The sequence below is a fragment of the Xenopus laevis genome, chromosome 7S (genome assembly GCF_017654675.1).
Source record: "Xenopus laevis strain J_2021 chromosome 7S, Xenopus_laevis_v10.1, whole genome shotgun sequence".
Lineage (NCBI taxonomy): Eukaryota > Metazoa > Chordata > Amphibia > Anura > Pipidae > Xenopus > Xenopus laevis.
In genome coordinates this window covers 6831411-6845564 of record NC_054384.1, presented here as the reverse complement: position 1 = coordinate 6845564, position 14154 = coordinate 6831411, and the positions used below count along the sequence as shown (strand labels likewise).

Sequence of the window (14154 nt, the reverse complement as noted above, 5' to 3'; positions counted from 1 at the left end):
TGGCTATTTATTAAATCAGTATAGTAACAATAGAGCTACAGTCATTGTTTTCCCACCTTCTGTAGTTTTAGGTATTTTTACAGTATGCCTTATTGCTGCACATTGATCAACATTTTAGAGTCAACTTTAAGTTCATGTATCTAGTAAAAAAAATAATGGGCAGCAAAAAAAAGTCCGTATTTATGCAGGGCAGGGAATCCAGAGATCTGTGAGTGAGAAATCATTTGCTTTATCCAAGCTATAGATTTAGTTACCAATGTTTACACAGAATCGAAGGGGGTCAAATTTCGATGTTTTGTGAATTTTTTTATCTAATAAATTCTAATGTACTCAAAAATCGAATGGGAGGTCATTTAAGAAAAAACTCAAACATCTAACATTCGATTGAATATGAACGACCCATAAATCTGAATTGAATTTGAATCCAGTTTTCCTCTGAAAAAAACTTAAATGTCAGGAAGGCTATTAACATCTTTAAATGATTCAACGGACCTCTGTTATTGACTTCTACATGAGTTTGGCAGGTTTTAGGTGACAAAGCATAGTAGAACTGTTTCCAGGGTCAAGATGTGATAAATCCCACATTTGAATTCAATTTGAGTGGGTGGTTTTAAATTCGAAATTGTGAGTTTGACCAAAAAATTTGAATTTGACTTCAAATTTACAATTCAAACTTTGGTAAATCTGCCCCTTAGTGTACAACATCAGTTAAAACACAGTAAAACTATTTTATACGTCAGCCATGTTCATATGTTCATTGAGCAAAACTAAATACAGGTATATAAAGACAAATTCTGCTACTTACTTGTATAAACAGATCTGTGCCCCCATGAAAATGTGACCAAACATAGTGTCCACCTTGGTCTATAGAACAGAAAATTATTTTTCATTTTTGGTACTACAGGCTCTTATAATATTTTAAACACATTTCACAATTAGATTTTCTTTTCATATAGTAGAAAACTATAATTATCTTTTAAGATATAATTTTATTTTGCAGAGTTGGCATTGGGGATTAAACATTTCAACGTCTCTTGCTAATTTTCTTTGTTGATCCACTGCTAATAAATTTGTACTCTTATGAGATGACAGACAGGTAATTATTTAATATTCAGGTGTCTGAACTTTAAAACATCTAAACTCATTTGAATTAAGGAAAAAATAATATTTACTGCAATAATAATCCTGAAGGAACACTCATTCCTTAGAGGGGTAGTTATACAGCTGCTTTTTACTGAAAATGTGTGAAAACATGGAAAATTTAGCTAAATACATGCATGCAATCTTTTTCAAGTTACTGGGTGTTTTTCTTGCACCAATTGCATTGGAGTCAGTGGGCTTGATAAGTTGTAGACTTATCTGGAGTTGCAAAGAGCTGCATATCTCATGAAATCAGCTTGCTTGTGTTGTGGTTTTGACATTCCTGTGGTCAATATCAATACTGATCCACTTTCCTGGAAGCAATTAACATAGTTATATAGTTAAGTTGGTTAAAAAAAAAGACAAAAGTCCACAATGTTCAACCCCTCCAACTGAAGCTCAGAGCATATACTTTTACACACACATTTACAATAACCCCTTCATGCACTCACATGAACTATATAAGCCCATATTTATATTAATTGTAGATTAGTATCACTATAGCCTTTTATGCTTGTCCAAGTAATCATCCACGAAGCCCTTCTTAAGGGCATAACAGAATTAGTCATCACAAAATCATTCGGCAGTGCATTCCACAACCTCACTGTCCTAACTGTGAAAAACCACTTACGTTGTTTCAAATTAATGTACTTTTCCTCTAATTTAGAAGGGTGGCCTCTGGTGCTATGATCCATTTTATGGGAATAAAGATCTCCCGCTATCTGTCTATAATGCCCTCAAATGTACTTATAAAGAGTAATCATGTGCCCTCACAAGCGTATTTTTTTCAAGAGAGAACAACCCCAACCTTGACAGTCTACCTTTATAATTTAAATCTTCCATCCCATTAACCAGTTTAGTTGCATGTCGCTGCACTCTCTCCAGCTCATGTATATCCCTCTTAAGGACTGAAGCCCAAAACTGCTTTCTCATGGTGAGAACTTACCGGGGCAGAATTATGTTTTCATCCCTTGATAATTTTCAAGGTGATTGATTCAATTTAATTGATTCAGAAAGATTCCATAGTTAGCATAATAAATTGCTGCAGTCATTATTAAAGGATTAACGGTAATTGATAATTCCATAAATTAGTTGATAAATCTGCCCTTAAATTTAAAAATTTTGTTTTGAAAAAAACATTTAAGAAAAAGTAGGTAGACATGCCTCCGGTTAAATAATTGTGTATAAAATATACGGCTTCTGTAAATTTTAGAAGCAGCCTGGCAGGTGCTTTGTAGTTTTTCAGCAAAGAAACTTCAACACAGCTTTTACAGGAAATTTTGAATAAATATATATGAATGAATACAAGTGAAAACTGTTTTTCAATGTTCTTCCCTTCCAAACATTTAGCATATGATTGCAGTTGTACATGGTACTTAAATTAAAACTGTAGTAAATCAAAATGCCTAAAAAATGTTACTTTAAATATTTTCAGTACAATAAATTTCCTGGCAGTTAGTGTAATAAGTATGTTAAACTGTCCCTGTAGTATGTTCTCTACTCATTGTTTTTCATTGAGTAAAATCTATCTCATATAGTGTGACTGTCCTGCAGCTGTTAATTGAAGCCAACATTGTCTAAAGCTATTGATGACTTAACAACTATGATTACACTGCAGGGTAAGCATTATTTTAGATTCCTTGGCACAATGAGGCTCTTCCACCTCTGAAAAGAACATTGATTTAAAGAAAGTAAAATGAATTTCTTCTTTAGGAGCCAAAAATGAAATGACATTGCATAAAAACATGATAGACAAAATCCAGAATCACACCAAAAATAGTTGCTGCATGAAAATAGGTGATTTATTTAGCCCATAAGAAATTCACAAACAATCCACGATACATGAGAGAGAGAGAGAGAGAGAGAGAGAGAGAGAGAGAGAGAGACTTCTATATATACTTCTCTATATTCTGCTTCCACAGAGTACATTAATTTTATGCTGTACTAAAATGAATGAATGTTTAAACTTTTATTTTGTGAAAAAAAGACCATTAAATGCCATGACTAGCCTTACTTACTCGCCTTACATGACTTCAAATAAAGACTGCTCTGACAAATACATGTTGGGTTGATAATACTGATAAGATGAACTGCACAACTTTGGAGTAATTATTAAGGCAATTACAAGTCACTTTTGAGATCCATGAAATATATCAGTATGTCTTTTTACATGATAATCGAATCCCTTGGTGATGTCTAATACCTTCTTGATAAAATATACAGTTTGTGTTAACATATATACTTTTGCATTGTGTCAATGATGATCACTGAATATTTAGGTATTATATATCCAGACCCCCTAGGGGGTTATTAATAAATTCCAAATGCAAAAATCACATTTGTGATTTTTTTTTTCTATAAAATCGATGGAAGAATGGAAAATCCGGCATCTCAGACCTGACGAGGTTGCACATAAGTCAGTGGGAGAAATCCCAGTGATTTTTTGAAGTTTTCTGAGTTTTCAGGTAAAAAAGCATAAGAAATCTGAGTTTTTGGGTGAAAAAGCCGAAAATATCATGAAAATCTGATTTTTTTTTCCTGCAAAGCAAATTTTCAGGAAAATGTAATAATAAATAAGCATAAAAAACCTGAGCGGATTTGATCAGAGTTTGTAGCAGAAACTGTTGAGATAAAATTGGACTTTGATAAATAATCCCCCTAGTGTTCCATATATATTTTGTGCTACAACTCGTGGATATTGTATTCAATCAAATAGATTGTAAAAATAAAATTAATTGAAGCTTATGTTTTCTTTACAGCCGCCGTCATCCATCCAGTCCATCGTTGTCCTTGTACAGTGCTTGAATAAAAAAGTTGGCAGCATCATAAACCATGAAGTAAGAATAGTAGTGAGGGACAGAAATGACAACTCACCACAGTTCCAAATGCAGAATTACAGAGCAGTTGTAAATGAGGTAAGATTATATATTTTTGTGTCTCACAGTGTATTACAATGGCTAATATTCTTGTAGGGACATGTGATACATTTTACTTTAAACTGTTTTATTTTCCTGGGAAAACAATTATCACATATGCTATGATACCTGTTAGACAAGTTGAGCCGATCAACTAGACTATAAAACCTGTAGGTATAATTGGTATGTTAAAAGTGTATTTCTGGGGGCGTGGTCTGTACGCGCGAGATGTAGCACGCATCTTTGGTGAGCTCCGTGCACTCAGGATACAAACCCGGCTCACAGGGGCGATCCTTCTCTCTAAAAGCCAGCACGAGCTGTCTAAACCTCGTACGATACAGCGCTGATGGGGAAAACAAGGAAGAAGGGAAGCCCAGCAAAACTTACTGAGTTTTTCTCGGCGATTGAAAACAGGCAACGGCAGAACAAAGATGGCGTTGCGCCGATAACTGCGCATGAGGATATGCGTTCCAGAGAAACATCGTCACAGGAAAGTGCTCTTCCTTTGGATATCCTTGGCGCTTCTGGCACTTATAATAAAGAAACTCCTCTTACAGAGGCTACAATGGTTTCCCTGCTGCACTCGTTTAAAGGCACGATGATGGCGGAATTGAAACAGATGATGACTGAGTTCCAGAAAGAGCTACAACTCATAGGTGAGCGAAAAATCACATTGAAAATAAAATGGGGGAATACGCTAGATCCCATAACGATTTAATAGATGCCAATGATGCTCTGGAAGAGGAAGTAGTATCCTTAAAATTGAAAATGGCAGATTTGGAGGACAGGTCACGTCGAAATAACCTTAGACTGCGAGGTATTTCAGAAGAAATTGTGCCTGACCAACTGTGTGCTTTCTTTCAAACATTATTGAAAACCTGCCTTCCCACTCTAGGAGATAGTGACATTATTATTGACAGGATTCATAGGATCCCAAAGCCTAAGGGTATTCCCTCCTCCCTACCAAGGGATACTATAGTGCGGATCCATTTCTTTCATGTAAAAGAAGCACTTATACAACTCTCCAAAGCAAATTCTGGCCTTCCTGACCCATATAAGGATATCCTCGTATTTTCTGATTTATCTGCCGCCACTCTCGCTAAAAGAAGAGAATTTATGGGAATCACAAAAACTCTAAGAAATAATAATATCCAGTACAAATGGGGCTTTCCAGTTAAGCTCATTATTGTCAGAAACGGAGCCCAGCACATAGCAGCGTCTATTGAGGAAGCGTGCAATCTGCTGCAATCTTGGAACTTGTTAGACTCCACCGAATCTCCCTGTGCTACCCCTGCAAAGCGCAAACGACAAGTGACAAGTGACTGGATGATGACACCGCAGCGTACTAATCGCCATTCATCCCCTTAATGCTCTGGTTTCCCTTCTGGTGCTATCTTATTAACCCAGGAAGTGTTTTGCCCTACTCCTGACCTGAGAGCACGACTCTCGATCTCTGTATAATCTTAGCTCAAGCCCCTGAATCCGGCGTTTCGGATAAAGCAGCTAAGTCACTCCTATATCAGCTCGCTTTTAGTAGAGCTATTTGTTTCTGTTACTTGTTTTATTTTATTTTTTTTTTATTCTTATTATTATGTTTAACGTTTGGCTCTGGTTTTTTACCTCAATTTTATTTTTCTTAAGGTACACGATGCCTAATATGTCAAGTTTGAATATTTGGAATTTATTACTGTTTCTTATAACATTGTATTTCAAATGCAAAGTTGCTCACTTTATTTCCAGTTCTGTGAGAAGAAGTCTTGGAATGTTCTATTATATCATATGTAGACACACTACTTGCTTTGAATGGTACTCTAAGGTTTTAAGATGGCGCAGAAATTCTGCACTTCGGGTTGCTTTATATCTACCACTGCAGTCTCTAGAGTTACTTTACAAGAATCATGGTGTTTAAGATCTTTTCGTTAAATGTCAAGGGGCTAAATAGCCCTTTTAAACGGTCCATGATGTGGTCCGAGATTCTGAAGTCTCAAGCAGATATAGCCTGTCTCCAAGAGACTCATTTCCATAGGAATAAAACCCCGAAATGCTCTCACCCACAATTTTCTACCATATATTTTGCATCTATGCTGGCAAAAAAATGTGGAGTTATGTTAGCCGTTAGAAACACTGTCTCATTGAAACATGAAAAGATTATTTGTGATAAAGAGGGGAGGTATCTTATACTAGTGTGTCACATTAACAATGCTCCTTATACCATAATGAATATATATGCTCCAAATCAGGGTCAAATTAGTTTTATTGAGAATGCGATACAGCTAGCTAAGAAAGAACAAAAAGGATCCTTAATCATTCTAGGGGATTTTAATAAAACTGTGTGTCCATCTGTGGACAGCTCATCCAATAAGAAACAAGCCAAATCAAGACTCGCACAAATTTTTCATAGAGAGGAGCTTTATGACATATGGAGAATTCAACACCAAGGTGACAGAGATTTTACCTACTTTTCTCCTGTACATATGATGTACTCGAGAATTGATCTAATTATCACAGATAAATGGGTATTACAACAAGTTCACAAGACAACCATTGGACATATCACCTGGTCTGATCATGCCCCAATAACGGCAGATATTTCAGAGGCCTTTAACTTAAAAAACCCCCGTATTTGGAAATTACATGCCTTCCGGCTTAAGAATAGTCAATATGTACAAGATATTCAAAAACATCTAGATGAATACTTTCTATTTAATGACAATGGGGAGATATCTAATATGACTTTATGGTTAGCTCATAAAGCATTTCTGAGGGGGATAGTTCTTCAAGTGGAAGCACGTATGAAACGAATAAGCACTACTAAACAAATTGCCATTCTTAACAAACTTTACACACTAGAGCAAAACAATAAAGACTTTCCCACCAAAGAGACCAGTGAACAAATACGACTATTGCAAAAGGAATTAAATGAGATAGCATTTACTAAGCAAACTTATATTTATGAGAAGTTAAAACTAAATTACTACCACCAAGGTGATAAAGCCTCTGCACTATTGGCAAGAAGACTTAAACATAAGCAAGCTACCCAAAGAATTCCGTACTTATTGAATTCTAAGAATGGAAAAGAGATGAACCCTAAAGTAATTGCGGATTTATTTGCTGCATATTACTCAGAGTTATATAATCTAAAAGATAGTACTGAAACAATTCAACCAGTGCAGGAGAAAATTGACGCATTTTTAGCAGAGAGTAAGCTACCCAAGTTAACTTCTGCTCAACTTGAGCTCCTTAACAACCCCATACTCCAAAAGGAAGTAGAATTTGCGATTAGTTCATTGAAATCTAACAAATCTCCGGGTCCAGATGGATTAGTCAATGAATACTATAAAATGTTCTCTCGAACTTTAGCTCCTTTTTTAACTAAAGCGTTTAATCAGGCTGCATTGCAAACAAATTTCCCACCTGAATTTTTACATGCAACTATAGTTACTATCCCCAAAGTTGGAAAGGATCCTGATAGGCCAGGTAACTTTAGACCGATCTCGCTAATAAACTCTGATGCTAAAATATTTGCCAAAATATTGGCTTTTAGATTAATTGATATTATTCCTCAGTTAGTACAGAGTGATCAGGTTGGATTTACTAAAGGTAGACAAGCACCGGATGCCACAAGACGAATCATTAACCTAATTGAATTAGTTGAAAGACGTTCCGTGCCTTCGATTCTTCTTTCATTAGATGCTGAAAAAGCATTCGACCGGGTCCACTGGGGTTATTTATATAGTTTACTGCAGAAGCTGGGGTTCCATGGCCTTATACTAAATGCAATTATGGCACTTTATTCCTGTCCCTCAGCTAGAGTTTTGTCATCTGGTTTTTTATCAAACGAATTTAAAATAACTAATGGAACTCGGCAAGGATGCCCTCTTTCACCATTAATATTTGCTTTAGTCATGGAACCCTTAGCAGCTGCAATAAGAGAGCATAATGATATTGAGGGTATTCAAGTAGGTGCACTTTCCCATAAAATTAGTTTATTTGCAGACGATGTTTTGTTAATTATTGCGAATCCTGTGAGGTCCTTACAAGCTGTACAAAATGTCCTGGATACCTTTTCTCAAATTTCCTATTACAAAATAAATGAAGGGAAATGTATGATTTTAAATATGGGGGTTACTGAGAGCATTGTTTTAACTATACGAAACATATGTCCTTACAAATGGAGCAAAAATTCAATCACTTATTTAGGTATACAATTGACCTTTCCAGTAGCACACATGATGGAGATAAACTATAGTAAATTGTACAATAGCTTAAAAATTGAAGCTCAATTCTATAACAAAACTGAATTTTCTTGGATAGCACGGATAAATATAGTTAAAATGATGCTCCTCCCAAAAGTACTTTATTTAATGAGAACTATTCCCTTAAAAATTCCCACTGATATACTTAAAAAGCTACAAGAGTTATTCCAGGAGTTAATATGGAAAGGTAAAAGGCCTAGAATAAGTAAGGATCAGATGTTTAGACCTGTTTTTCAGGGAGGTATGGGTGTGCCTAATCTGGAAGCATATATGAAAGCAACAGCTCTAGAATTTAGTAAAGCGTGTTGGAAAAATGATACCCAAAAACTTTGGCTAGATATAGAAAATTCCACTGTAAAGGGTACCACAGTTACTAACGCTTTAAGAGCTATAGCTATAAGTCCTGACTGTACTTTCCAAGCATTGTCAACAACTACCTACCTGTGTCAATTATGGCGAGAAATAACGAAACAAAATCACTGGTGGAAACATAATTTTAGGGATATAACTATTGATTCCGTATTTGCACTTCTGCCGACGCTTGAACTACTAGAGTGGAAAGCTAAAGGCATCTTGACAATTGGTGATATTTCAGATGACAGAGGTCTGTGGCCTTTCCAACAAATTAGAGATACATTTTTGATCCAGAAACATAATTTTTTTCTATACCTCCAACTGAGACATATTATTTACCCATTTTTAACAAAAACTGAGGAGGCTCTGAGTGCCTTTCAGGTTTATTTAAATGCGGAACGTGGGAAATTTCGAGGAATATCTTTATGTTACAAATTACTGTCTACGACACACACTGACACCAAAGGAAGCTCTTTTTTGAAATGGGAAAAAGACTTGAATAGGGAATATTCGTCTGAACAATGGGAAGCCGCATTGAAATGGCCAGGTAGGGCTACCAAGTGTATTAATCATATTGAAATTAGCAGGAAAATCTTGTTGAGATGGTATTTAACCCCAATACAGCTGGCAAAAATTGATGATGTAAACTCTAGCCTGTGCTGGAGGAAGTGTGGCCAAAACGCTGATACCATGCATATGTGGTGGACGTGTACAAAAATAGAAGGCTTCTGGATTAAAGTATCGGATCTTATTCGATCAATATTTCCACAAATGGTTGAACTAAGTCCAGATATGGCACTGCTTAATTTAAATATGGAATCTCTGCCGTGTGGTAGTAGTGTGGTTGTTTCTCACATATTAACAGCTGCAAGATATACAATAGCCAAGAACTGGAAAGGTGTGCTAGACCCGCAGATACAGGAGGTTATAAATAGAGTTGATACTCAAGCGTGGATGGAAATTATGTATCAGAAAAATTTGGGAAATTATGCAAAAGTTTATGACCATTGGAAGTATTGGTTGAATAGGATACGTATTAACCCTGCTGTCATTGTTTAGATAGATGCTGCTTTGTATAGCAATTAGTGTCTTACAAATGATTCTGTGATTGTGTGGAACCTTGCAATTTCTTAAGCTTTTATATACAATTGTACCTTGTATCCAATGTTTATACATGTACCTTGTAATTTTTCTTTTTGCTTTTCTTAAAACCAATAAAAATTACTTTTAAAAAAAAAAAAAAAGTGTATTTCTGCAGAGCTATACTTTTGTGTATTACTAGTGGTATAAAGATAATATTAAAAGAAATATTGTAACGGAAACATATCATAGATTAAACATTATTGTCCTCTTTCAATAACTATAAATACCTTTATATTACTGTATGCTTTTGTCAGAATATATAAATCTTTGTAGAAACTGATCTGAAACTGATAAAGAAAACTTTATCTGCATGAAAAACAAGGAAAAGAACTCTCGTTTTTAAGAATCTAACATTTCTTGGAAGTTTTCTTTTCTTTTTTTTTTTTTTTAAGTAAAGTGCATTTATTATTTATAGTTTTGGTTCCATGCATATATAGTCAGTTAGCCAAGCCTTAAAACTATAAAGTCAGCAATTACCCAAAAGAATATATCTGGATTTTGAGTGGCAACAAATATCAGCAGATTTGTAGAGAGCAATACTCTTTCTTGTGGATATGTATTTTATCTCAGTATTTGAGAAGTGAATGATGGCACTTGAAAACACTCCAGCAGTACTTGTGCTTGTGGTTTCGAAACTCAAGAGATTTCTGAGAAAATTTTTAATGTATCACTTAGAAAATCCCCCCACTTAAAAGGAAATAAATATATAACAGTCCTATGATTGGTTTACTTCCCAGAATTTGTCATATAATCCTGTCAACATATTTACATAGTCTTGAATAATTCTGTGAACTTTATTTAAAAAATAGTTTATTGAAAAGTAAATATCTGAAAACATCTTTGGATTTTCTTGATCTGAATTTACTCTTTCATATGTCTTAGATTAAGATCTCTCTGTGCTACAATGCTGAACAAACAGAAATCGTTGATCAAAATGTAAATGTGATTTCTCTTAAACTTTTCTAAAGATGCAAAATTATTTCTTGAGTTATCCCAGATAGTTACTTTAGCTTTTCTGTGCAAATTTCCCCTGGGTTAATCAACTTAAATGAAAATTTATGTTGGGAAAAACAATATAGTTTTTTTAGAGAAATCTTATGAAATCATGCTGCATCCTAATTAGTATTTGGAAACTAGGCCATGCAGATTTTAATCCTTTCAATGTGTAGGCTTAAATTAGGTTATCTGCATTTCCAAAGTATATAGATGACATCTCTGTAATCTACATCCCAAGAGCCAAGAACAATCATCCAGATTTTCAGAATTACGAAGTTGAAATATGAATAACATATGAGTTTATCAAGGTCATTCATATAATTTTGAAAGCTCTGAAAAATACTATCTGATGATATTATTCAAAACGGGTAGGTGAAATTAACACAAAAGAAAAATACAATCCAGTTTCCAATTAATCTGAAACGACTCCATGATCACTTTTTCACTTATGAAATATAAATCTTTGACTTAGTTACTATGATATTTGAACCTGACACTCAGCCCAAGGTTAATGTGTGAATATGTTTACATTATATTAATGGCCATTTAAAAAATTTTTTTCAATGTTATAAATATATGTAAAAATAAGAGACAAATAAGACCCTATATTGGAACTTGATTGAAAACAGACAGATTTTAAGGAGATACAAATGTTAATTAGGAATAAACCCAAGGATAATATTTCTCCCACCCTACTCCCCAAATATAGAATGAGGTACAGATTTCAATTTGCTGGTCTTGTAAAGTTACATGACACTGTAGCAGTTTTTTACTTGGACACAACTTGCATTCAGTGTCTGGTTGTGCTCTACAACTAGCACTGCATTCAAAGTCTGACACAGTGCAGACTGAATAAAGCACAAATTAAGGTGGCCATACATGGGCAGATTAAAGCTGCCAATATCGGTCCTTTAGACTGACAATAATCTGCATGAAAATGTGCAACAAAATATTCAATATTCACTGTTACCTCTTGGCTATTAATGCAACATGGACTAAGCAAAAATGGTTCAATAGGATCAGTGCACCTCCCATTAACTTCTATAGCACCTCAACATATTTTATTTGGCTTTTGTTTTAGTTTAGTTTTGTATTAAAAGCATTCAGTGCTTTTTCTCTTAATAGCTTTTAAATTTTGCTGTTAAGAAATTTAAAAAAAACACAAATTTTTTTGAGATTTGTGCAAAAAAATAACAATTCAGTTGTTAGTTGATGGACCCCTGATGGCACCTTAAGTCTGTATGAATTTTAATAAAATCAATGCAATCTTTGTTAGCAGGACCTGTAAAGAGCCATGCAACATTATGAATGATATTAAGAAAGTCCTTGTAAGCTGGGCTGGCTAAGGGTGTGTACAACATACTTTCTAGTGTTTTGTAGCATTTAACTGCTTTTAAAACACTTTTATCAAGTGATGAGCGAATCTTTTTGCAGGCATGGATTTGCGGCGAACGTCTGAATTTCGCCATCTGCAATTTTTTCACAAAACTACCTCAAAAATCCTTGCCGCAAAAAAATTTGCCATAACAAAAAAGTCGCCAAGAGGAAATTGTCACAGAGACAAAAAAGTTTCCATAAGAAAAAACACCCACTAACTTTAATGCATTTGGACAAAAAAGGATCTGAGACAAAAAAAGTTGTCACAAAAAAACACCCAACTCACTTTAAAGCTTTTGAAGTGAGAAAAAAATAGTCGAATTCATAAAAAAAATGGACACCCATTTTTTCGCCGTTTTGCGGTTTTGCAAATCTTTCTGCAAAGCTTATGAAAAGGTGCAAAACATTGTTAACGATGTACTCTTTCTCTAGCAAATGGTCCTCTTTGCCTGTTAAATAGGCAATGTCCTTGCCGATGGTATTTCGCTGAGGATGGAATTTTCACTAGTGGCGGCGACTTCACCCTTTAGTAAATCTGCCCCCTCAGGGAAAACCATGTAAAGGAAAAAAACTCGTTATAAGGAGAGTGACCAAAAGGAATACTCAATACATAGTCAAAAACAAGTTTAAAAATCAAAGAAAGAGCTGCTGGCTCTGTACCTTGGTGATTGGTGCTCCCAATAATTTCAGCAGAGCCACGTCGAGGATTTCATCAGAGAAGGAAGCTTTATTGATCAAGCACAGATTACAGAAGCATTCAGTAGCTCTGAGATATCTCTTCCCTCAAGCCCCTTACAATGTCTTTTATTATGTAGCAAATTATTTTTATTGGTTAATATTCACTTAGCCATTATGCATAAGCAAAATTGTTCCTAGGCAAACTTAGTTTAAGCAACTTTTAAATTCTCAAGTACCTTTGGTGTCTCAAATGTCCTTTCTCCAACTGACAGTTATCAAGTTCCGCTTTTGATTCTTATCTAGTCACTAGTGATGAGCGAGTCTGTCCCATTTCACTTCATGGAAAAATTTGTGGAACGCATTGAAGATAATGGGAGGCAAAATTATTTGTTACACAGGACACATTTTTTACCCCATCGGAAAAAAAAATTCTAAAAAAAAAGTCAATGGGTGACTTTTTTTGTCTCAGCAACTTTTTTTTTTGTCTCTGGACTTTTTGTCCAAATTCATTGAAATCAATGGGCATTTTTTTCTTATGGTAACTTTTTTGTCTCCAAAACAATTTTATCTTAGCAACTTTTTTGTTGCAGCAAAATTTTTTGTGGCGGATTTTTTGCTACAGTTTAGCAAAAAGCAGAATTCATGCCTGGTGAAAAAATTTGCTCATCACTACTAGTCACTCAGCCAACTTTAGTATAAACAAATATTGTTTTAATAGCTAATGGATATACTTTTATGGTAATTTCTGATGCAGATTATAATACCCCAGTAAGGAAATAACGGCCCTAACATGTCACAAACAAGGAATAAAGATTTTCTTGCAGCAATGAAAAACTAAAGGCTCAGACACTTATAGCTTACTCTGTTTTTGTGTCTAAAATATCTGGCATTGATTTCCCTAGCACAAGTAGTCACCTGTAAGCCATCCATGCAATGATTAAAAGATAATCACTCTAAACATCACAAAGAAGGCCCTTTGGGGAGGGGGGACAAAATAAGTAAACAGCCCCCGATAATTGCTTTTGCAAAGGAAAAGCAAAGAGATTTATGTATCACTAGTACAACTCATAAAATAAAGCCAGAACCCACTGCTATATTGATTACCCTCCCACGTTTAGCTTTGTACTTTAGATCTATATCTGAAGACGCTGTGGAATTTGACCACCCATCATCACGTACTAGCAGCTGCAGGTGGTCTCTTTCTGGCAATCAAAGCTGCTCTTTTTTAGGGATGTAGCGAACCGCCGCCGATGTGTTCGCGAACGCCGTTCGCGAACACCGGCAAAATTTGCGAA

The 14154-nt window shown here is 35.0% G+C and overlaps 1 protein-coding gene across 4 annotated transcripts in view; it reads left to right on the top strand.

Annotated features, from left to right (window-relative positions):
* LOC108697174 (protocadherin-15) overlaps nucleotides 1–14154 on the top strand; it is a 404849-nt gene that overhangs the window by 100854 nt on the left and 289841 nt on the right. For all 4 annotated transcript variants that reach the window (XM_041570856.1, XM_041570857.1, XM_041570855.1 and 1 more), the window contains one exon: nucleotides 3900–4055. In XM_041570856.1, the coding sequence (XP_041426790.1) occupies nucleotides 3900–4055 (156 nt within the window). The remainder of the gene's footprint in view (nucleotides 1–3899; nucleotides 4056–14154) is intronic.